The 26,304-nt window shown below is 41.7% G+C and overlaps 1 protein-coding gene across 1 annotated transcript in view; it reads right to left on the bottom strand.

Moving 5' to 3' along the window:
* LOC122803382 (interferon-induced GTP-binding protein Mx3-like) overlaps positions 1 to 26,304 on the bottom strand; it is a 1,250,224-nt gene that overhangs the window by 134,573 nt on the left and 1,089,347 nt on the right. Inside the window, exon 16 of the mRNA XM_044072962.1 lies at positions 12,770 to 13,045. Within this exon, the coding sequence (XP_043928897.1) occupies positions 12,770 to 13,045 (276 nt within the window). The remainder of the gene's footprint in view (positions 1 to 12,769; positions 13,046 to 26,304) is intronic.

The raw sequence follows: 26,304 nt of genomic DNA, 5'->3' as shown, positions 1-26,304 counted from the left end.
TGTTTTATTCAGTACTTTTCTGAATAAAAGGACTTCTTATTCAAGCAGTTTTTGTAGTGCTGTTGTTTTTTCACACACCTCTCTGTTGGATATTTTTTATTTACACACACATATATATATATATATATATATATATATATATATATATATATATATATATACACATATATAAATACACACACATATATATATATATATATATATATATATATATATATATATATAGATATATATATAGATATATATATATATATATATAGGTATCATATGTATATGTGCCACATACTGGTAGATACACTAATCATGTGTGAGGGGGATAGGGACAGACAAATATGTCTACGTAGCTGTCTGTATGTACAGACATATTTTCACATAGCAGGTCTTTGTGAGGATGAGGCAACAGTCTTGCTCTCAAGTAAGCTATGTGTAGGAGCATGCCCAGTGTGACCGTCAGTACTTACAAGGTGACTCCAGGCCAGAGCTACTTGTACTCTGGTCCAGGATTTTGTGTGCTGCAGACATTGGCTGCTGCACCTGTTTCCACAGTACATCACTTCACTTCCCTGATATTGACCAAGGCATTCCCTGGCTGTGTGCTGTACTTAATATGTGACTGGGGTACATGATGCAACACCACACACAGGTTGACAGCCTGCATACCTCTCACTGTACATGTTTTTGCAGATGTCCAGCCTTTCGCCACATATGTGTGGTCTGTTCCTCATACATTTGTGGTTTTCCAGTAAAATATTGTAAACGGCAGTCACTGAATTGTAGTAACCACTGACACATTTAAGTGATGGCCTTTACATCCTGCAGTTAATCTGTTCTGTTGCAACCAGCTGTTATACTGGTCACCTTCTAGGTTAACCAAAGCATGTGTAATGTCTGTCTGTAGTATTGGCCCTTTGTTCCCCCATTTTCTCTGGCTTTGTCCAGCTTTCATGCAGTAACAGACTGGGGGGGGGGGGTTGACAGTCTGTGGGAATACCACCATACTAGTACCTCACATGCAAAAGATGTAGATGCTGCTGGATTCAAACTGTCAACACCATCACCCATGCCAACGTCCCTAGCCCAGTGAGCCACACCAGCCACCAGTGAGAGAGGTTGCATTCCTCACACTATCAAGAGCATACAGACATACATAGTCACCCCTGCGTTACGTGGAAAATACAATGTGTGGCCAGGTTCTATGCCACAGCCCTGGAATTGTCTGTCTGCTGATATATCACTGCAGACTTACTGTTACAGCAGTTGTCTGGGAACACTGATGTGCTGGGGGAGGGGGATGACCAGCCCATGCTCTGCTGGCATAGAAAGTCATGCAACTGTTCTTTGACCTCACTGTTTGCCATCTCCCTTGAATAATGTAGTGGATATTCCAGCCATGTGGCCTAGGGAGTATTATGAACCACATACTATTGGACAGCGTACCTGTTGTCCCAAGTGGCTGTTAGATCTCTACAAACAGCCAAGTAGCTTACTATATTCCCTTGCATACATGCGACAGGTTCATACATTTGCTAGCATATTCTAGCACCCCAAGTGATCTACATTGCGAATGGAGCAGTTGACAGACCTGTAGTTCAGGGACTGCCTCTGTTTGATGCACACAGTACACAGCCAATACATGGTTAGGTATAGGCTGTGTGGGCTGACAGGCATAATTTTTACTATATGTATGTGAGTCGGAGTAAGGTGTCAGACCCTAGGGCCCTAGGTTGCCAGTGCATGCTTTATGCGTTGTCTCTTGGCCAAGGCCAGGGCATAATGGGCACACCTACATCTCCCTACAGGGACATTGTCAGAGGGCTCCTCCTGTGAGTCTTCCTGTGGTTGTGGCTGTGGGCACCTAAGCACTAGTGGGGGCTGTGTATCCCCTTCCCTTTGCTGATTCTGCATCATCTCTTTCTGCAGGATCATATTGTGTAGCATGGCACATACTGTGAACATCTGTGTACATGTGGCTGAAGGGTACTGCAGGGCTCCACCAGATAAATCAAGGTAGCCTAAACAAATGCTCTATGATGTTCCTAGTTTGTGCGTGTGCCTCACTGTGGCATTTTTCGGTAGGTGCATGTGCATTTCTGATGGGTGTCATCATCCATGGTTCCAGTGCGTAGCCAGCATCTTCCAGTAAATGGCCGTGTGGGATGTCCCCCCAGCAAATATCTGGTACAGCTGTGATGCGTGCCAGATATGGAAGTCGTGATAACTACCAGGGCTACTGCCACACACATTCATGATGATGCCCTGGGCACTGCACACGACCTGGCAGTTGATGGAGTGATACCCCTTGCAGTTGATGTAGAATCTACCCTCCTCACTGGATGGTGCCTTGATGTGTACATGAGTGCAGTCTATGGCATCCAGTACCTCAGGGTAGTGTGCTACATGGTAGAAGTGTTGCATACTGCAGGCCCACTCCTCATGGGTGTGGGAAAAATAAATGTGCTCATTGGTATGTGGTAGCACAGCATCCAGGAACCGGTGAAGTACAATGGATGCTGATGCCTGTAAGACTCCCCCATCATGTCCCCAGTTGGTCTTAGGGTACTAGCTACAGGTACTTTCCAAAGAGCTACACATACCTTTGTTTCCACTGGGATGGGCTCCCCTCTGTTGGCTCTGGATCTGAGTTGAGGGCGGCTGAGCTCAGTGAGTTCTTGTAGTATGTCCCTGTACACCCTGTAGCACTGTACAATCTCCAGCTCATGTAGCTCGTGGAAGGTTACCCTGGGTCTGAATACTCTTCTCTTTCTCAGTCTAGGCCTATTGTCAGCAGCAGCAGCACTGACCCTCTAGCACATACAGATGTAGACCTGCAGCAGCCTCTAGCATTCTTTCAGTGAAAATTCCCATGTCTGTACTCCACTGGTGCACAGTATGGGGGAGAAATCAGATTGTAGGTTGCATGCAACCTTTATGGTGCTCTGCTGTAGGTGCAGCCTGTGTGATTGGCTACCTATGATGCATTCTACTGGTCAAGTACATCATTAAGGACCGTTAATGACCCTATTTTAAGTGAAACGGGTAATTAGGCTCTCAGACACTTTTTTGGCAGCCTTTTTCACTCAGCACTATGGCACACCGCACAAACCTGAGCCACGAATGTAAACAATGCTCAGCAGTCACCGGACACACACTCATGGACGGCCATGCTCAGAACTGCGGCAGGCCACGTAAATGTGCAAACACACAGAAACAAATGAAAACACACGTTCTGGAGGTAAACAAAGCTTAGCAGTCACTGGACACACACTCCTGCTCAGCAGAGTGCTGCACTGGCAGGCACCTCTGAGCTTTAATGAGCTTACAAGTCTGCAGACACACCACACCTTGATGTCAGCTACTTTTTCTCATGACACCAACATGGTTCTGTGCCTACATGGATGGAATCTGCAGACACAGATAGCCATTTGTGCTATTCAGTAACTCCACCTCATTTGCATAGGGATTCTTGCACACAACCTGGAAATTACACAGTTCCATGCCCTGCCTCTGACAACAGCACCATTCCAGCATTGTAGATACTCCACATAGGGTCCTATCATACATTACTGTCACATACTAATAAATTATGTTTTTACACTTTTCTTCATTCCATTTTCATAATGTCATGTTTATGCACTGTGGCGTGCCATACAAACATGGATTATTAAAAAAAAATTTTCCATACAGTTTTGGACACAGTGGATAGTTTTGCACATATCTATCTCCGTTATGCTACTTCTGTCCATCTAAATGCACTTTTACAGCCCCTGTTGCCCGTTTCAGATTGTGTACACGGAATTTTTCCGTGCACACTACAAGCACCAACACAGGGTCTGCAGGACTGCCTATCTGCTTGCTGGATCACTCCACCTCCATCATTTGCATGCGATTCACCTGCTTATTAGGTGATTTGCATGCATGGATACTTCCGTGTTGGCAAACTTGTGTGCACCGCTCAGCTCTGTATATTGGATTGCACACCTGCTTATTTTCATGTAAGCAGTGTGCCACTATGCCTACACAAACAAAAAGTCCGTGTAAGCTTTATTAAATCCCCCCCTATTTTTTTTCAGAAGGAATCAACTGACATCTGACTGTTGATCAGAATGCCTAGGTCTACTAGGAGGTTTCTTATGTATGTAAGGGTCGCTTGGGACCTGAAAAGAGTCTCTGCAAAGATAATCAAGTCACCTACATAAGGAAACATGTGGTACCCTGCTGTCTGCTATGGCCACTGCAGCAGTAGATAATCCAAAGGGTAATACAGAGAACTGATAATGTAACCTAGACAGAATACCTTAGGAAATGTTTGAACTCTGTGGCTATAAGAATATGATGAGCATCTTTCAAGTCTAGTGTCACTAGAAGGCTTGATTGAGTAAAAGCAAAAATTGTTGCTGTAATAGTGTTTTCAGATTACATGTCCATCAGGATTGAATAGAGATGTCTGTAACTGGCTTTGTTCTTTGTCACAAAATCCTTCTACTACCTAGTCTGTCGCACACAGTTTATACCTAGAAAAGATGTCACTGAGGAATGAGAACAGATACTGCAGTCTCAGTTTGAATTTTGGGACCTTGACAAACATGGTGAGGATGGCAAGATCAAGCACTGGTCTCTGAGAGAACTCTCTTTGGTACAAGAAAAATTCTGGAATAAAATCCTTTGCCCAAATAAGGGCACTGGTCAATAACCACTAAAGTAAACAATTTCTTGATGACTGGAAGAATTGAAGTCTGACTGGGGGAGGAGAAATTTCTAGAAAAGGAGGTAGAATCTCCTAATGCCTTTTCTATCCCTCCTGTATAGAGTTTAGAATTCATCTGTCTCTGACAATGTTGTGCCAAAAGCAGGAATGAAGGGACGTGGGCTGGGGCAGAACATGAAAAATTCTGTAATAGTCATTTACTTTTGGTGGACTCTTCCTTCTACCTGAAGGTTCCTTGTTTGAGCTTCCCTATTACATTTCCTTAAAACTCTGCTTGCCGGGGGATTGCTGAGATTGTTTGTTGCACTTTTTGAAAAAAGAAGCTGAGAATTTAGAATGCTTGGAGAAGGAGGATCTTTCATCAAATTGTCTGAATACATGGATAGCAGCAGTTCCAATGAGAACCTCTTTATATATGGGAGAGTCTATGAATTCAGATATTACTTCTTTGGAAAATATCTTGAGTATGAACCCAAGAAAAATGGCTCATAACAGTAGCAGTAACTCTGAAAAGAGAGTCAGCACAATCAAATACATTTTAAGGCATGCTTAGTCACCTGAGAAACAGTAGAAAAAGCAAAGTTTAAATAAGCCCCACTGCGGTGGTGGTGCTGCAGTAGCATTGTCGCCTCACAGTAAGACGTTGTCATGTTCGATTCTCAGCTAGAGCATCTTCTGTGTGGAGACGTGCGTGAATGGGCATACCTTCATTGAAGGTTGTGCATCAGGGCCGGCAACTCTGCATGTAAAAATCTACTGCCAAACATTAGCGGACCAGAGTTCCGCTGTGGCGACCCCTAACCGGGAAAAGCCGAAAGGCACAACAATCAGCAAATGGTAATGAAGCTTTAAAATCCCAAGCATTGTCAAAACAAGTTAACATACATTTCCACATATGAAGGCTAATGTTGGAGAAGAATGAATTATCTTACCAAATCTGTCAAAGACTTTCCCTTCTTTGTAAGGGGAAGCATTCGCATTCACCAGATATTTTGAGGTAGTTGGGCTAGGAGGAGAAACAGCTGCAAGATCAGATCTGAGATGAGAGAATAATAAATACTTGTATGACACAGGAACTACAGTCTGTCAGCTTTTTTAGGAATGTATGCTGCATGTCTGGCTTTATTCAGGTTACTTCAAACATATCCTCCAGGGCTGGTAAAGAGGAGAAACAGGTGTAGTTACTGGTATAGCCAATTGAACTATGTCATAATACTTCCTCAAGGAAGAAGGAGCATCAACTTGCTCCCACTGAAACAGCGTATTCATTCTGGATATAGGTTAAAAAAAAAAAAAAGAAAAATCACCCGTAAGAGATTCTGAGGAAACATTTTCTCCAGAATCAGAGTCAGGGATGTGGTCAGAAGTAACAGAAGGTGTCCCATCCCCTTTCCTATAATCTTTATTTAATGCAGAAGTCTATAGTAGAGGAAGCTGGTCTGTTTTTACCATGAATAGCAATATTTTCTAAAGGTTTTAAAGCTTGTACAAACTCTTGAGCCAGAAAAATAAATTATTGATCAACAGGAACACAGTTAGAAGCAGGCAAATTATTAAGTTTATGTTTCTTCTTTCTAGGAACATCCTTAGAAGGGGATCAGATCAAAAATGGTATCTCATTCCTTGGAGTGGGTCTCTTCCTCTTAAGGATGTACTCCCCAATGAAACTCCCATGACAGAAGAAACTGGCTCTCCCATGCTCACTAAAGGCATTAGAAAAGCCGAAGAGGAAGTGGGTAACCCCCAATCTGTAGTGGCTGAAGAGACTACATCAGGGGGAGCAAAGGGAAAAAAATGAGTGGTACAAGGAACAACCAATAGCCACAACAGTCATTCACCAGTGACTGAGGCACAGTCTGAGCCTGCTATACAGACAAAGGCTCCTGTTTGGATTTCTTTTTCTTAGTCACTCTGGGAGTAGGAATAGAGGCACTGCTAACTTGCTCCATTCTACAACTAAAAGTGAAGCCTGAACCATGGTGAGCAGTACTGGAAGGAATTGGTAAAACAGAAAAGTTGTCACAAAGTGTACAAAATCAGGTTTCTCAAGAAAGTGTCTAAATCATGATTAAGTCTTGTCAAGACGGTCATTCAACCAGCAGCTGCATTGTCCAATAAAGTACTAAAAACGGCACTATTGCTGGTATTCTTACAGGAGCCCAGCTCACTTTTACTTACAATAAAAAAATTTGTGGAAGGAACCCACCAAAGGGAACTCAACTGGCAAAAGTCAGTCATTTGAAGCCCAGGAAGAACATTCTCAAGGGTGGCAAGAAAATACAGAGATATTATGGCACTGAGTATGTTGTTTTATCCACTGTCAGCTCAAGCAATCAGCAGCCTAGGCACATGTGTGGAGGGAGTCAAGGCCTTTGGAAGACTGGCCAGCTGTTAAATCCTTGGCAGGATAAAAAAAAAAACAGGGTTTGGCTTAATGGTTAAGGCGTTTACCTCACAGACACATAATACAGGGTTTTTTACCTTTAAAGGAAACTGGCTAGGGATAAAATGGCCTGCAAGAGAAGCTAGCCTAGTAGTTATCTATGATATAACTTTTCCCTCCATCCATGTGAAGCAGAGTACATCCCTAATGCTATTTAAGCATAACCTTGACCACTGGATTGGAAATTGGAAATTCATTCCTGGTCTGACCCCATGTCTGTGATACACTGAAAGTCGTAAAGTCAGAACGCAGTCAGATAACTGTAAACTAGGAGCCATAATCGAAACTCCTAATGATGTGGACATACTACAAAAGGGCCTCACTGAGACACATGCCTGGTGTCAAAGTCATGGCCGGAAGCTCAATGCAGAAAGTGTATTGTCATCCCCTTTGGTAAAAACTCTGTACCCATGAACTACCACATAAGTGGTAGTCTACTTAATGCCGAAAGTGTGATAAGAGACCTTGGGACACAGGTGGACAGTAATCTCTCCTTTGATAATCACATTGCCACAGTGGTCAGAAAAGCCTTCTATGTGGCTCACCTCATCACAAAAGGTTTCTCATCCAGAAAAATGGAAGAATAAGAAAGGTCATATGATAGTAACTCACACAAATATTGTAAAACCAGAGAACAACTAGCCCTGAATGGATGCCGGTTATGTTGTTGGCACCAACCAGAAAACCTTTTCCATTTACTAATATATGATTTTCTAGCAGCAGGCTTTCTTGCTTCCACTGGTACCTGCTGCACATCCTCAGTAAAGACATGCCTGAAAGGAATTAAGACCGTATCATCCAAGCAGTCAGTTGATGAATGTCTATCCTCAACACTACTCGGAGATGTCTTGAACCATTACAGATGTCAGTAGTAAAATGGAGGACAGGCTACTAGTGTTGAAAGACGGCTAGTTTTGCATGTTAGGAGGAGGAGTTAGCTGTTGAACGAAGGGTATGGTGATAGTAGGATTGCTGCAGGAATAATGTAGTGAAAAAGGTTCAACAGGGCAAAGAGGTGATGAGTTATGCAAGATATAGAGAAAATAGTAGGTGTTGCAGAAATAAATTAGTGAATGCTTTTAAAAGGGAGGAAAACTGGGTATGGATGCTAAGATCAGTAGCATAGCTATGGTGGGGTGAAGACAGCAGCTGTTCCCATCATAAAATGTTAGGGGGCATGATCCCAATCGCTCTCCAGTGCATACTGGCGTTTAGAAATAAAAGCCAGTATTGCATTTGTGGTGTAAATTGAGACCTGTGGTTTAATTGTAGCAAACTTTTTTTTCTTTTTTCATTCAAATTAAGAGGAGCTTTTTTTCTTTGGTGGGGCACCATATTGGTGGATGGCACAAGGGGCAAAAATAGCAAGCTATATCTGTGGCTAAAAGTCTAAAAGTGTAGTATAAAGGGCTTTAAGAATAAATTAACGTGGTTTAGTTTAACGGAAAAAAAGACTGGACATGGAACATAAATGTTAGTATGAAAGTGGTTAAGATGGAGGACAGAAAAGATGAAGAGTGTAATGTACAGTAAACTCTCAGTTAACAGGAACTCAATCAACCGGCAAAAAAAAAAAAAATCGAAGAAATACAATTTTCATGTGTTGCACTTTCTGCCCCCCCATCCCCCCCCCCCCCGCAGAAAAATACCTTACGTTTTTAGAGTTTTACAAATGAAAACAGGAATAAATTCCCTCTCTCCCCAACCTGAGAACAAGTCAAACCAAACAAATAGTATAGGGTTCAGTACTTGTCAGGCCTATTTTAATTAGTAACTCTCAAGCAACTGGAAACTACAGTTATCCAGCATCTACCAATCCCATGGGTGCCGGTTAACTGAGAGTTTACTGTAACAGAATTAACAGTATTGTTTTAAAGAGGATAATTTGGTGGGAGCATAGTGGGAGGAGAAATTAGTGTTTAAATTAAATGATACAGATGTGGCAGGTGAACTAGTGGTGGGAGGGAACTGAAGCAAGTAGAGACTCAAGTTAGGGGGAGTCAATCAATCTGCACAAATGCAGAGTGAGTGTGATAAAATTAGACTTTAATCAGACGTAATAGAAAAGAAAGTATCCCGACCTCTCCAAAAAAACTCTCTCAACAACCTTTTCTTGCCAAGACTTGCAAGATTCTTATCTTATTTATGAGGAAATAATGTTAACTTATTGGCACATACACTTCTCATTAACTTTACATTTACTGAATACTTTAAAAAGTAACCTTTTACATGTTGATAAAAACAGTCTTTTCAGATATTCCAGTTAGATCTACATACCTTCATGTCACAGCATATTTTCTTAATTATCTTTTGAGTGCATGAAATACTTTTGGTACACAGTCTTATAATAATGCAGTTAACAATTAATATAATACCAGTTTTCTTGTATATTTATAATGGACTTACTTTTCTCTAAGCAGATTTAAAGTGGGTTGTTCCACAGAACTGCTGTCTTTTTGTGGCCACAATTTCTTTCTTTCCTGAATATCCTTCACCTGGTCTGCCTTGTCTGATGTTCCCTTTGCTTCGAGTTTAAGATTCATGGTTTGCTGGTTTTGTGGGGAATTTTTCTCCTTTCCTTTTTTCTTCTTTTATCACGCTATGTTTTGTAGACTTGGCATGTACGTTTGCCTGCCACACCATCATTCTTTTTCCACAGCCCCTCCCCCATGTAATATCCTCAGTAGGGATGTTGAATCACAAAGCTGTCTCCTTTGAAGTAAAAATCAATCCAGAAAACCCAGATAAACCAGTAACAGAAATTGAAGCAAACTACATACTATTAAGTGACAGTTTGTCAAAATTCAAGGCTCCCCCTAACCCTGACGTCACAGATACCTATGCAGAATTATTCAGAGTCTCTGTACAGATGTGTGAATGGCTACATAGACTCTACTGTACCTACTAGAAATAAACCCAAAACAAACACTAAAAATAAACCCCACTGATGGACTCCTCGGCTAAACAGGGTACATATTATTTCTTTTTTTTTTTCCCCACTTAAACAGCGTATATATTTCTTTTTTCCCCACTTTTCTCCTAGTATTTACTCTAAGTGCACTCTAATGTACCTTTTTACTCTTCACTAATTTTGTTTACCCTTTACCTCTTCTAGCTGTCTTCTCCCCAATCCATTATCTTTGCTCTGTTTGTCCCTCCATTTTCAGAGAGGCTCACAACTCCTATTTCTTTTTACTCCTTGCCCTATTGCGATTATATCCTGTGTACTACTACTCAACTTACTAAAAACTTCCTCACTATTACATGATGTTCAGTAAAATGATAATGTTACCTTTTTATTATGTTATATGAATATCTATAAACAAACTTATCCTGCATGCTATCGATATCTAAGGTGCTACTTAGAATCTAGTTTATTCCATGTATTTGTGTTATTATATTAATCTTGCTTGTGGAGCTTTTCTCCCCGGGACTCCACTGAAAATGGGTTCTGCTTTGCCCAGTTGACTATATTGGTAAACAAATGCCAATAAGTAAATAAATAATAAAAGAACAACACTCATGGCCAAAATCAGGAAGAGGAACTCTTGTTAAAGACAAGTGCTCTCTTATATAACTAAACAAAAAAGTAAGAGGTCTAATCAAGTCCAACATGGCCAGCTATGAGATCAGGATAGCCTCGCAGGCTAAAGACAATCCCAAGGCCTTCTTCAGCTATGTATGGAACCTTAACAGTAACACACAGCAAGGTGTTGAATTGGTAGTAAACATTACTACCTTCACCGATCATGGTGACACAGTATCTACTGGCTAATAAACTTAGCTGAAACTTCACTCCCCGCCCTCTTCTAGCTCCACCAGGCGAAATCCCCTCCAACATACTTCCCTCAGCGGAGTACCCCAGGACTCTGTGCTGGGCCTGCTACTATTTGGTATCTACTTCTCAGAAGTCAAGATTAACATTTAAGGCATCTGGCTCAGAAACTTTGCAAACAACTGTAAATTGGTAGATATAATAAAAAAAGCTCAACTTGTACATAATGATATGGCATCCAGGTCAAAGGAAGTTACAGTACCACTCTACCACTCTATTCGGCCCTTATCAGACTTATCATTAAATACAATGTCCCCCTTTGGCATGCATCTAACTAGACACACATGCAACAGTTGGAATGCCCATAAATGTTTCTCACCAGGAGAATTCAAGGTACAAACATCCTGTCCTACACTGATCGCGTAAACAGTCTGTCACTGTATTTGGTCTCCTACAGGCTGCTGAGAAGGGATATTTGCCTTGCTTACGTGGTTTCCTCAGATCCAGCCCTGACAGATCTGTTGCACATGTGCAAAACAAACAGCACCAGAAACACTAAGTCCAGGGATTTGAATTTTGCTTGTGACATAAACAGAATGTGCTGGAGGGACGGATATGTGCCCCAAAGGATCCCCACACTATGGAATAGTCATCCCCATCCATGTAAACCATTTCATCCCTGACCCTATTCAAACGAAACTTTGACAATTGCATGGAAAATTGTAAATTTGCCTCTAGTTTGGCCCCCATGCCCTTTATGGACAGAGGCCATCAATAAGAAAAGTTTTATCCTAACACCCCCCCCCCCCCCCACACACACACACACACACACACACACACACAAAAATCCTTCATTACCTCCCTACTAACATGCCTCTCCCATACAGACACCCATGATACTCTGGGACCTAGGGTGTACATCTAGGCTCTGGTCGTTAGTCTAGTAACAACCTATGAACCTTTGACATAACCTACTGACGATCTACCTCTACTCAATTACATACTACACTAATATATTCATACACACAGACATGCACGCACAATGCAATACAACTTTCTGATGGCCTAACACAGCAAAAAAAAAAATGAGCCATTCCATTTTCAAAAAGCAGTTACACAACCCAAAGCATTTTCTTACATGGTTTGTCTTAACTTCTCTCATATTATGTCAGTTACGTGGATAAAATCCAGCAGAGGATATACGTCTTTAAGCATGAACTGGTTCCAACTTTTTCAGCTTAGAGCTGCATTCTTTTCCTTTATTTACAAAACCAATCCAGTAACCTTGAGCTCTTCTCTGTAAACTCAGCTGGCATCTCCATTCTTTATGCTAAAGTGTTCTCTGTGGTGCCTTTTGTACAACTCTTAAGGGCTCTGCCTAACTACAGTAATTTTTCTTATGATGAAAATACATATAAATATTAAAATCAGTTTAAAGAGACAGCTATACATTACATGTCCACAGTAAAGTATGACAGATTACTACAGAAATCCCTGCACCTTATGTTGTAATACTACACCCAAATATTACAAATAGGGCAGACTTAATGAACAGTCCATGCAAAAAGAATGCAGCCAGCATTAAAAATGGGTTACCTCAGTAGTCTCACAGCTCAAGCACATCAAATGGTTTTGTTCAATAAGTTTTCCCTGTACTCTAAAGTTTATGTAAAGCTGTTGCCAACAAGAATGAGCAGATGACCCAATAAATATATACAACAGTAAATGGAGCAGCACTAATAAGGCAGGTAAGTGAATAAGTGAATATCTACCAGAAGGCTGTGATTCTAAAATATATTCTACATTAACAAGTTCTGAAGACGTTCTCAAATGTTTTGCTACTTACTGTATAGTAGGATCGTATATGAGTTGACATTTCTTGCACACTGGCATTGCTGCTCGTGCCAAACGCATAAACCGTATCAGAAACTAAAAAAGGAAATCCAGAGTTCTTTTTACTGTTGGGCTCTTTATTGCCATCAGTGTTCTGTTCCTTGGTTTCACTCAGACTTTTGGAATAAATGCCATCTTGAGCATATATTATCTGCTCCATTTTGAATTGTGTTTGTATCACTGCCTCGGCATGTTCTTCCTGTTGCCGCTTTAGCTCTTCAATTTTGGTCTAAGAGGAAGAGAAGGAGAAGAAGACAATCAAGCTTTTAAAGATAGCAATGCTTCTATCCAAGGAAATCAAATTTAGACTTCAAGATAATGTGCAACGTATAACAGTCCATATAAAAACACAACTGGTATGCTCAGTATTGTTACATTTTGTGTTGATACTATACAATGAGCACATAAAATGTGCATGTGAATAAGTGCATTTTTAAGAAGGATCGTGTTACCAAGTTCTTTGGATAATTTTATGAAGTAGGGAAATCTTGCAGTAATCAGCTCCAGTTGTCCTGCAATTAATTTAAACTGCTAAATTACACAACATTCTGTTTTATACAACATACAGTCAGACAAATTACTATAGCGGAAAGTAACTCTATTAGGTATTTGGCAAGTTATTTTAAAGTTCATAAGCTTTACTTTCAACAGGTCAGTCCAACAAAAACTTCTTTACAGAAAAGTAACAAGGTACAAAATATGCAAGACCGAATCATCATCAGCCCCCCCTTTTTTTTTACATGGGGTCGAGGTATTGTGTTAACTGTCGCCAACTCTTTCGATTCAGTGCCACACTTCTGCATTCTTAACACTCATGCCTGAATCTCGCAGATCTTATTTCACACAATCCATCCACCTCTTTGCTGGACGCCCTCGCTTCCTCTTACCTTCTACTTGTCTGTCCCAAATCTTCCTCACCAGATTGTCTTCTGCTTTTCTATACATGTGCCCAAACCACCATAATCTGTTCTCTTTGATCTTTTCTGCAATTGGAGATACTTTGGCTTCTACTCTTACGTCCTCATTTCTTCGTCTGTCACACAGTGTGCATCATACTACCTTTCTCAGGCACTTAATTTCCATCACCTCTAGCTTCTTCAACTGTTCTGCCTTTACTGCCCAGGTCTCTGTGCCATACAGTAGTACTGGTCGCACACTGTCTTGTACACCTTGATTTTCAGCTTCTTTGGCATTCTTCTGTCATAGACTATACATGATACTCTATGCCAGTTGGCTGCAGCCCCTCTGATTCTACCTTTGACCTCTTCATTCAGACTACCCTTCTCCTCAACCACCCCTCCCAGATACTTGAAGCTGTTTACCTGTTCCACTATCTTTCCTTCTATCTCTATTCTCAGCTTCTTCTGATTTCCTCAATTTGCTGACATTACCATTGTCTTATCTGTGCTTAGTTTCATTATATGTGGCTTCAGATTTGCATTCCATTCTCCTATCCTTTGCTGAAGTTCTAGCTCAGAGTCTACCTGTACTGCTACATCATCTGCATACAGCAGCTTTGTTGATCTGTCCCCTCCAACCTGTTTGCTAATGCAGTCCATCACCAGTATGAACAGCAGTGGGCTTACAGCTGAACCCTGATGTACACCCACTCCCACTGGGAACCCCTCTGTGAGGCCAAACACTGTTTGTACTTGAGTCACTGGGTCCTTGTTAATAGCTTGCACTAACTCTACCAGTGTTTCCCGGACTTCAAACCACCGCAGTACTGCCCAGATTAGCTGCATTTCCAGCAGTTTCTGAATGAAGAAAACCCCACAGAAGCTGTACTGCCCCAGAAACAGCCTACAATTAGAGAAGAGGAGCCCATCTTAGAAGAAGTAAGAACAGCACTAAGAAAGATGAAGTCAGGGAAAGCAGCAGGCTCGGATGAGGTGACAGCAGATATGATAAAGATGCTGGGCAAGATAGGGGAGAAAAGGCTCCTGAGGGTACTAATAGCAGTGTGGAGAGAAAGGCGTATCCCAGATGACTGGAGAATAAGCATACTTGTGCCAGTGTACAAGAACAAAGGGGACATCCACAACTGTGGGCAGTACAGAGGGATCAAACTCCTACCACATTGCATGAAAGTTCTAGAGAGAGTGATTGATAAACGGATACGCAGAGTAGTAGAATGTAAAATGGGAGATGAACAGTTTGGATTCAGATCAGGATGCAGCACAATTGACCCAATGTCTGCACTGAGACAGATACTTGAGAAGCTACAAATAAGGACAGAGTCCAACTGGGCATTCCCAGACTTGGAGAAAGCATATGCAAGTCTGAACAATGCAAGAAATGCCATAATCAGAAAGTCAAATGTGACTGAGTTAACAAAACTGGAATATAAAAATGCAACAAAGGACATCATGGGTCCATGTCAAATAATCGAATGACCACATTGTCAAATGTCATCTCATCAACAATGCAGTCAGTCAAACTCCCACACCCCCTGCTAATTATACATACTAACTCTGAGATGGCACTACAGTAGGGAAAAGGTCAAATGTCTTGATCCCTACCTTAACGCGATCTCAGAACAGTTTGACGGTATGCACTGTTAATGAGATGATACGTTCAACAATGTCTCCATTCGATACTCTGACACAGACCCAGGACATCTTAACTTTGTTATATTTATACACCACACAAAGAAATGGACTCCGTAAATAACACCTCATGTAGTGTGTTTGATAAGTATGTTCCAGTAATCTTTAAACTGATCATGATATTTATATTTAGGACATGCTCACAGCTAATTCTTATATAATAATATGTGGATCACTGTATCTTCTGTGCCAGTTTTCCAAGTCCACATTGCCAGCTGTCAAAGCAATTCTCTAACGTCATCTGGGATATCAAAAATCTCACTCCCCATATTTAAAAGTCAAAAGCCTATATTCTGTGACAGTTGTGCTGCAAACCTTAATGCCCAGGATGCTGCATATCTACTATTTTCTCACAGACACTCCAAACTGTAGGGCATTCCTATATGATGTACAAGGTCATCTCTAGTTTAAGTGGACCTGCAGCAGGTGTCATCCTTCTCCAGTTTTCATTTGCTCAGCTAATCTGAGAGTACTACCAATTATGGAGTAATCTGTACTGTGAAAAAGCAAGAGCAGGGCAGACAGAAAATGTACCCATGAGCTCAAACATTTCTCCCACTTGGTACTTCAGTATATTCTCACCTAAACTCTTACATCATTTTTCCATGAGATATTCAAACAAGTCCTAAGACCTAGCAAGAGCTCGCCTGTGAACCACAGATAAGCCATGAGCTAGAAGATGCCTTCTTGTGGTCAATCTAGTTATAGGTTTGCTTTTTATGAAAGAGTCCTACTAATGAATCATTGGGACACAAAAAGATAGACTAACCTCAGTTGTGAGGATCAAAAAAAAATGAAGATCACCCTGTATGGTACTCCTCTTATGGTTTTGGAGGCAAGGGAAATACTCTTTCGATAATGACATCAGATCTTGCAAAATGTTTATACCTGAATCAGACCACTTCTGCCACTACAAAGAAGTTAAGTTAATCAGATTTCTGCCACAGTCCCAAATCCTTGCCCATATTTTTTGGGGTGTCATGCCTATAAATCTTTTCCACAGAAAAACTTCCAAGAATCCGGGATCCCATACCCTATTCCCAATTTCTTGCTTATTATTAAATTGCTATACATGGACAATTGCAAGTTCCTGAGGTAACCAAACAGGTTGTGGGAGTGACCATGCTTGTAACAAATGACTTACAAGAGCAACAATGGATTATAACTTGAAGCCTGGTAAAGCCATCCCTCCTTTCATTAGTCAAACAGTTATATCTTAAAATTCTATGGGGGTGACTTTTCCACAGAAAGCTGTCTATCCTTTTTATATTTTTTCACAAAGTGGAATTTGCAAAACTGTTGAAGATATCAGAGAAGAAATACACACCCAGGGAAACGCATAATCCTAACTATGTTACTTCTCCTAAAAAGGAAAGATGGATGTCCGCCCATCCATCTTTTGGGATTACATCAAGAGGTAGTATAACTGCCTTGCTGTAGTATACCTGTTAAGTCCACAAGTCCAGCAAATGTAATGATGGTTGGTGGTTAGCAACTGGGTCAACAAGTCAAATAACCATATTGTCTGTAAACCACAAGGATGCAAGTCTGAGAAGATGAAACATATGTGGCCAACATACTACAGTGCTCTCTAGGTTGCAGTGCTACAGATTCTATGAGCAAGATGAACAGCCGGTAGGAATGTGTGTTGCCCATTGTGTTCACCTTTCTAGTACAAAAGGAGGGGAACTGGGCCATAAACTGCAATCTGTGAGAAAAGAATGGTGTAAAGAATCTGACAGTGTTAGGAAAAGGTCCCCTGATTTCCTTCAACCCATACGGCCTTCCATAAAAAGTACAGTTGTGTACACCTACCATAAATGTAGATGTTCGAGTGTCTTCACTGTTGCAGTCATAACTGTAGGGTGCTCCTGCCGGCAGGCAGCCTGAGGTCGGCCAGAATCCCAAAGTCTGGGTCCGGTGTCGGCTGTACAAGCCAGTACCCTGACGTCAGTACGCTCTGGTACATAGCCCTCAGCCGACGCCATCTTCTCCAGCCTTTCTTGCCCTAGATGTCAGAAGTCCCCAATAAATCATAAATGAATCCCACTAGGAAACACAAATACACCACAAAAAAGAGAAAAAGAGGGGATAGGAGGGAGGGAAACACCGACTGCAACAGTGAAGGCACTCAAACATCTACATTTATGGTAGGTGTACACAACTGTACTATGTTCATCGTGTTTCACTGTTGCAGTCATAACTGTAGGGTGGAATCCCAAAGCAGTGAAAAAAGGGGGGAGGTTTAGACAGAAGAAGGGGCAGCAAGAAGACCCTGCAAAACAGCAGAGGCAAAGCCTGCCCTGGTCTTAGAATACAAAGGGAGATTGTAGTGCTTGGAAAAAGTATGCACAGAACTCCAAGTGGCAGCTTCCAAGATATCCTTGGTAGGAACTTCCCTGAGAAAAGCTGTAGAAGTAGCAGCTGCTCTAGTAGAATGACTTCTCACAGTACCTGGAAATTGTTTCCCATGATGAGTGTAACAAAATCTTATTCCATAAGAAATCCATTTGGAAATAGTTTGTTTGGAAATAGCCTTTCCAAGAGAACTGGAGGCAAAAGAAACAAACAATTGGTTAGATTTTCTGAACTCTTTAGTCTTGTCCAAATAAAATCGTAACTGTCTGTGCACGTCCAAGGAATGCAAAATCCTTTCCCCTTTATTCTGAGGATTAGGATAGAAGGTAGGAAGGTGAATTGTTTGATTCAAAGCCACTTTCGAAATCACCTTGGGCATGAAAGTAGGATTGGTCCTCAAGGATACTCTGTCCTGGTGGAAAATAAGGTATGGTTCCACAGCCATGAGAGCTTGCAACTCTGAGACCCTTCTGGCAGAAGTCAAAGCTAACAAAAGAACTGTCTTCCAAGATAAAAACTTAATATCTGACGATGCAGCAGGCTCAAAAGGAGGCAAAGTAAGTTTTTCTAAAACATAATTAAGATCCCAAGCAGGAACAGGAGGGGTTCTGGGAGGCCTTAAATTCTTAGCCCCTCTCAAGAATTGTCTCACCAAAGGATGAGAAAAACAGGGGGATCAGTATTGAAATGAGCAGAAATAGCAGAAGCATGAATCTTAATGGAAGAAAAGGAAAGTCCATAAGACAAAAGATCCGAAAGGTAAAGCAAAATAGAAGAGAGATCAGGTACCAGAGGGTCCAAGCCTCGGTCCTGCATCCAAATGCAAAATCTCTTCCATTTAGAGGCATAGGATTTCCTAGTGCTAGGTCGTCTAGCTTCCAAAAGAACATCCAAAACTTGTTTGGGAAGGCTAGAAGAGATCAAATTCCTTTGAAGAGCCAAGCTGCCAGACAAAGGGTCTTGAGATTGGAATGTAGCAACTGACCCTGATGCTGGGACAGAAGAGAAGGGTTCAGAGGGAGAATCCAAGGAGGCTCCAAGAACAGGTGCTTTAAAGTTGGATACCAAAACTGTCAAGGCCAATTTGGAGCAATCAAGATGAGGAACTTGGGCTTGTCCTGTTTTATCTTTAGTAAAATCCGTGGAAGAAGAGGAAGAGGAGGGAAGGCATATCCCCAAAGGTTTCTCCAGCTGAAGGACAGGGCATCCATTTTCCAAGCTGTTTTGTGGAATGACCTGGTGCAAAAGAGAGGCAGCTGATGATTGAGATGGGATGCAAACAGATCTATCTGGGGGCATCCCCAAACAGCAGTAATCCGGTTGAATAAGTTGGTGTCTAGCATCCATTCGTGAGGATCTAAAATGTTCCTGCTCAGGCTGTCCGCTAAGAGATTCTGTTCTCCTGGTATGAATTGGGCCTGGAGATGTAGATTCAGATTTAGAGCTGTGTCCCATAAAGCCATAGCTAGTCTGCAAAGGGGGTACGAATGAGAACCCCCCTGCTTGTTTATGTACCACATGACTGTGGTGTTGTCTGTGCAAATCAAAAGAGGTCCTGGATGCAAAAGGTTCTTGAAGGCTAGAAGAGCATTTTGAACTGCCAACATTTCCTTCAGATTGATGTGCCAGTGAAGATGATCCTTTGTCCAGGTTCCCTGCTGGCAATTGCCTAGAAAATGTGCTCCCCAAGCATAATCCGAGGCGTCCGTGGTTATGATTTGAGAAGGTTGAGGAAGACGGAAAGGCTTTCCTTCGTTTAACGCACACACCCTGGACCACCAAAGGAACTCCTTCTGGAGGCAGGGGATCAGAGGAATCAGAGTGTCCAGATCGTGGTAATGCTGCGACCATACACTTTTCAGATACCACTGAAGCTTTCTCATATGAAGCCTTGCATTTGGAACCAACAGAATGCAGGAAGCCATGTAGCCCAGTGCCTGCAGGAATTTCCTTGCAGTGAGCTGAGGTTCACTGAAAATCCCAGTAGGAGGAGAAGACGTTGAACAAAATCCAGATGTTGGAGTAAAAGATCCTTGCTGTCTGCCTGAATAAGGCAGTCGTCCAAATAGGGGTAAATTTGAATCCCCTGGAGTCTGCAATAAGCCACTACTGGTGCCAGGCACTTGGTAAAGACTCTGGGCGCAGTAGATAAACCAAAGGGCAGTACAGAGAATTGAAAGTGTCTCGAACCTGCCTAGAACCTGAGGAATTTCCTGCGTTCCTGCCTGATGGGAATGTGTAAATAAGCTTCCTTTAGATCCAATGTCACCATCCAGGCGTCCTGAGAGAGCATTGGAATCAGCTGCTGCAGAGTAAGCATCTTGAATTTTGGAATTTCCAAAAAGGTGTTTAACACAGAAAGGTCCAGAATAGGTCTCCATGAGCTTTGCTTTCTTGGAACCAGAAATAGTCTTGAATAAAACCCTTTTCCCATCTCTGAGAGTGGAACAGGCTCTATGGCTCTCATGGCCAGAAGAGCATCCACTTGATTTAAGGCCTCTGACCATTGATGTTTTGGCAGATCTGGCCAACCGAAAGCCCTTGGCAAGGTATGAAAGTGGAATTTGTAGCCTTTTAAAATCACGTCCAATACCCATTTGTCCTGGGTAATATGAGTCCAATTTTTGTAAAAAAGAGAAAGTTTTCCTCCGAGAGGGGCATCCAGGTAAAGAGGTCCTGTAGCCCAACCGAGAGAGTCATTGAGTTTGCTTCCTTTGAGATTGGGATCTGTCTTCTCCCCTTCTAGGTGAAGAAGCAGTCCATTGTCTCGATCTGTAGGAGGCCTGAGCTTGGCCACGACCTCTGGAGCGTCTATATCTTCCCCTTTGAGGCCTGTCAGATGTGGGAAAGGACCAATTTTTGGAGGGCCAATTCCTGGAAAATCTAGGAGGCTGAACTTGCAAGAAATCTTTCACAGTTTGCATATATTTTGCCTTGTCTTCCATCTTTTTAATAACCTCCTCAGCCTTAGATCCAAAAAGAACATCATGCTGAACAGGGGCATCTAATAATTTAGCCTTAACCTGTTCAGGTAAACTTTGCTCACGAAGCCAAGCATGTCTCCTGATAACAGTACCAGAGGCTGCGGCCCTGCAAGAAGCATCCAAAGCATCAAAACCACAATGCAAGCTATGTTTGTTCAGTTGTTCAGTTGCATGCAATACATTCTGTAGTTCCTTATCTTCTGCACATGCAGGAAGAGAGGCAAGCTTTTACTTTAAAACAGACAAAAGAAATTGCTGATACTTAAACATATGAAACTGGCAATTTAAAGCCCTAACAGAAAGGGTAGCAGAAGTATATACCTTTTTACCCCACCTGTCTAAGGCACGAGAATCCTTCTCAGAGGGAATAGGATTCTTAGAAGAAGCAACTTTAGCAGCCTTAGAGCCCTGAGATATAGTTTCAGGATCTGCAGAAGGATTCTTAAACAAGAACAAATGAGACTCAGGAACCCTAAAAAACCTATCAGGCTTAGAGAGAGCAGGAGGCATGGAGTCAGGATTCAAATTAGCCTCGGAAAAAGCATCATCCACAATGTCAAGAACAGGAGGGTTAGCCAAAGGCCTATGTTGAGGAAGAAGGAATTCTCGAAGCCTCTTCTTGGAAGCAGAATAATCCTGACCTTCCCAATGGAAATGTTCCCTCATCTCATGTAAGGTTTCCCCAAAAGAAAAATCTTCAGGCGGAGAGGCAGAGGGTAAGGAGTCCTCAGCATCCGAATCCTCATAAGGAGGAAAAGAATATTCCTGATCAGAGGAAGAGACAGAAGATATAGAAGCCTGGTCAGAGGAATCCATAGGAACATCCTGTCGAGGCCTTTTCTCAGGGGGGGGGGGTGAGAACCCCTAATCATAGTAAGCAAATCTTCAGCCATCCTTAACAATTGCTTCTGTGTCCTGGGAGTAGATTCAGAAGTAGCTTGAGCAGGAGCTTTGGACTTAACAGGAGTCTTTGTCTTTGCCTTTGCCTTTGAAATAGTGATGTGAGTAGGCCTGAATACCCCCTCAGAAGCCGGTACCTGCACAGCGGTTCCGGACCCATCCGAGGGAGGGACGTCCGAAGGTCCTGCAGCAGATAAAATAGAAGGCCTTGATGGCTCCCCATGGGAGTCCGTATCGGCCATCGGTTCAGAAGTGGCGGATGACAGGGGCTGCAAAAGCGCCTCACTGACGACAGCCGAACCGGACACTGGCTCCAGCTGCAATGAGTCCTGTTTGGACCTCGGAGGCCTGTCCTTGTCTTTGCGCTTCTTTTGAATTCCGGTAGCATCCGACGACATTCTATAATTGAAGCGTCTGCCAAAGTAATTCAGAGCCCAGTCGTACCTGCGTTTGATAGTACGAGAATTAAACCTGGCACAGAACTGACAACAAGAAACGTCGTGGTCAGGGCCTAAGCAAGGTAGACAGTAAGAGTGGAAATCTTTATGAGGTATTTGTTTCCCACACGTAATACAATTATTAACTTTTTCTGACATCGGAGGAACAAGAAAAAGATTCCCCAACGGGGTACTTAGCTTTGAGAAGAGAAGTAAGAACTTCGGACAGACAACAACCAAAAACGCTGTTCGAAAATCGCCAACCAACGACTTGCGAGCTGCTTTCCACCGCACGGCAAGAAAGACTGGAGAAGATGGCGTCGGCTGAGGGCTATGTACCAGAACGTACTGACGTCAGGGTACTGGCTTGTACAGCCGACGCCGGACCCAGACTTTGGGATTCTGGCCGACCTCGGGCTGCCTGCCAGCAGGAGCACCCTACAGTTATGACTGCAACAGTGAAACACGATGAACATCTACCATTCCACAGAGTCAGACCCATTTTATATGCCTAAGCAGACAAGGAAAGTCAGGGTACAGCTCTTTACAGAACTAGTTTATATGAAACCGTAAGCAGAAGATGTGAAGCCCCACCCACCCATCCAGCATCAATACTCAAAACCCTGATGTACCAAGTGCAGCAATTTATGTGTAAATGTTCAAGTCACTTTGCAACTATCTTGAAGTACAGAAACACTCCATTCTTCCATTACCAGCTAAACAGTTAAAAGAATGAAAGCATTAAGAAAATAAAGGCACTGTCAAAGGCTACCAAAACAAAACTAAACTGCAACCTCACATGGTATAAAAATGTAACAAAAACAACATAAGCTTTTATTTTACACCATGCAATATTGTAGCTGGTTATTTTAATTGTACTGGTTTTATCAATATGACTGACTGTAAACCATTACTGGGTTGTGCTGAGCCTTAACTGTCTTGTTTTGCAAAGTCTATCAAAATATCATCTGGTTCTAGCAATTTATCTGAAGACAGGTCAACACCACACCACCACTCAATATCTTTTTTTAGTAAAGCGATGATTTAGCAGTTTTAAATTAGGTGGATTTGTATGGGAAAGGTCTAGTCTATCAAGAAAAGTAACCATGTTTTGCAATAAAGTCTTAACATTTGACTGGTATGGCTTTTGGTAGTTGACACTCATTACAGACTGGATTGTGTAAACATTTAGAATAGCACTGCCACAGTCATCTCTTACTGCCTATCTCCACTTCTGTTTGACTCTTTGTGCAAGCAGCTTTGGAAACATAATACCTTTAACCCAATGTAACGTGTTCCATCTTTCTGCCTTCTTCTATAAGATAGAAAAATGAATGACTTAAAAACTTCGGAAGTCATTCACGCAGGCAGTCGTTGTATTTATTCTTTTGTGTATTGTGCTTTTGCATTTTTACACTGTCCAAGGCTCAACAGTCCTCAGTAACTTAAGAGTCCTTCCCTACAGTTTCCAGTGATTCATGGCTATCCAAGTAACTACTTAAATAACCTTTGGTAAAGTCCCTAAGGAACATTCTTTTTAATATTTGTAAATTGTGCACGTAGCTCATAATATTATGTTATTTGTGCAAACAATGCACAGTAGATTTGTAAAGGTACAATGGGCTAATCTGCAACTGGCACTATCTTCAATATGGGACCTTTTAATCTGAAATGTGAGGGGTCTTAACTGCATGTTGAAAGCAGAAAGCCTGCTGTTCTTAGCTCCAAGGTTATGGAAGCATTTCTACAGGATACTAAACTCAAAAGAGTGCAGGAATGCTATGTAGGCAGTGGACGAGATGGGGTGCATCCAGGTGACACCCACACACACCCACAAACAAATCCCCACATGGATTAAAGTGAATGCATCACTGTGCAGATTCCAAAAGAGTTGCTCTAAGTGTAAGTATGCCTGATTCCAAAAGAATTACTCTGTTTAAGTGACTTACTTTGGTGTAAAGCCTATCTATAAATATGCTTACAGTAGGAGGCAGGATTCCAAAAGATCTGGTCTCAGAGTAAATGGTCACATACACTGAGAGCACGTCTTTTGTAATCTGATCCAATGTGTATGTATGTGTATTGCCATTTCAGTGGTCTTATCAGTACCTGTTTAACTAGATAACACATCTGTTACATTCTTAACAGGAGGGATAATTTTTCAGCTGCAGACATAGATCAATTTGTTTATTCAGGTATTAGGCAAGGACTGCAAAAGTGTCACTGTTTCAGACAGTAGCCTTTGATATACAGCACTTTGATAAACCTCATAAGCTGTCCTAACAATTAACCACTTCAGTCCAAAAAAATTAGCAATACTGAGTAAGACTAATATTTCAGAAAATTACGATATGGAAATCAATTCTAACTGTTAACGTTGTGTGCCTTATTGTGGCTGAAAAGAATCTGCAACAAACCAGTTAATTTATTTGGTTAATATGCAAATAAACTTAAGGATAAATGCCAAAGTATTTTAACTCATCTGCCTAGGATCAAACACAAATGTGCAACCTAGTGAGTGGGATTATTACCACTATAACCAAGTGTGCATTGTTACAGACTATTCTGGAGAACATCACCGTCTTTCATTGTTGTAATTATGTTGCCCAGTTTCCAATCAGCATATTTCATTATCCAGAGTCTAATTTCCATTTTTATTTCTTGAGAATAAAACTCTTAAAGAAAGGCTCCAGGACAAAGCCAAAGGGGCCACCACTGGTAATCCTCATTGGAACAAACGGGTAACCCATCAATAAATTTTTGTGCCCTTTTGCATAATCAGCATTTTACCCATTAAATTATATATGTTGTTACATTTGAGACATTTGGCAATAACTTCCTTATGTGCAATAGTGTCAGATGCTTTAGAAAGGCCAAGACAAACAAGTATAGACTATCGATCCTTCTTCAAGTCCTTCTATTGCCACTTCAAAGAATGTTCTAAAAGCAAGATCTTCCCTTAAGAAACTAATGGAGTTTTATATTGAACAGACATACCTCCCCATTATTTGAGATAAATTCCATTATGAATCTTGCAATGACTTTACAATGAACACTAATCAGATTGATGAGTCGACTGATGAGTCAAAAATATTTTAAGTTTGAGACCACCACCCCCCCCCCTTTCTTACTTTATACCACTACAGCCTGTCACAATAGGACCAGCCTTAGGTCATGGCTGAAAATGGTCAGCTGATCAGCCCACATAATGGATTAGAAAACAGCATAGGTTCATAGGCAAGTACTAAGCTAACTGCCCTTGTGAGCCATTTTAAGCCTAGCCAATTATCCCTTGTGAGACTCAAACCCTGCACCTTGTGTTTGTAAGGCAAACACCTTAACCATTAGGCCACCCTCCCATCCCATTGCAAATAAATAAACAAATAAATAAGGGCATGTCCACATTTTAACATGACAGAGAGGTTTAGCTAGGTTTTCCTTGATTCTGTGAAGGAAGCCAGTTCTCATCTCTCGAGCCATAGATTTTTTTAAATTTTATTTGTTGCAGTAGTTACTATAAAAAGAAGTTATGTACCTACCATAATGTTCCATGTTTGTTGTCCTTCTTGCCCTTCTTTCTTACTGGATGGACTCTGCCGAATACACAAGCTCGAAGTCTTTCACTTGGCTTGTGGCTGAATACCTATCCCATCATGCATTGGAGTAATCCCCAGATCTTGTTTGCTGGTAGTCATGAAATATCTATATACATTTCCCACATAACATGAAATGTACAAATATAAACACATAAGAGGAAAAAATAATTTCAGAGGAACTCCCTCAGTAGGAGGAAAGGAAATATCTTATCTAAATCCTCTAGGGGTCTTGGCTGGGGGAAGGAGGGAGGGACGCAAGAAAGAAGGGCGAGAAGGACAACAAACATAGAATGTTACGGTAGGCACATAACTTCTTTATGTTATGCTGTCCTTCTTGCCTTCATTCTTACTGGATGAGACAGTGTCCCTAGCACCATCTTCCTGGGTGGCTCACAGGAGTGCACTTTTGAGCACTGTGGAGCCAAAAGAAGCTCTGTCCCTGGAGGCCAAATCTACTTTGTAATGAGTAATAAATGTATGGGGCCTAGCCCATGTAGCAGCTGCACAAATACTATCCATAGACAATCTGGCTTGGTAAGCAAAGGATGTTGCTAGTGCTCTAGTTGAATGGCTTCTGACTTTGAAAGGTAAACTTCTATTGTTT

This window comes from Protopterus annectens, chromosome 5.part1 (assembly GCF_019279795.1).
Source record: "Protopterus annectens isolate FY-2018-M chromosome 5.part1, PAN1.0, whole genome shotgun sequence".
Lineage (NCBI taxonomy): Eukaryota > Metazoa > Chordata > Ceratodontiformes > Protopteridae > Protopterus > Protopterus annectens.
Note: the sequence above shows the minus strand (reverse complement) of the source record. Positions and strands in the feature narration are given on the sequence as shown.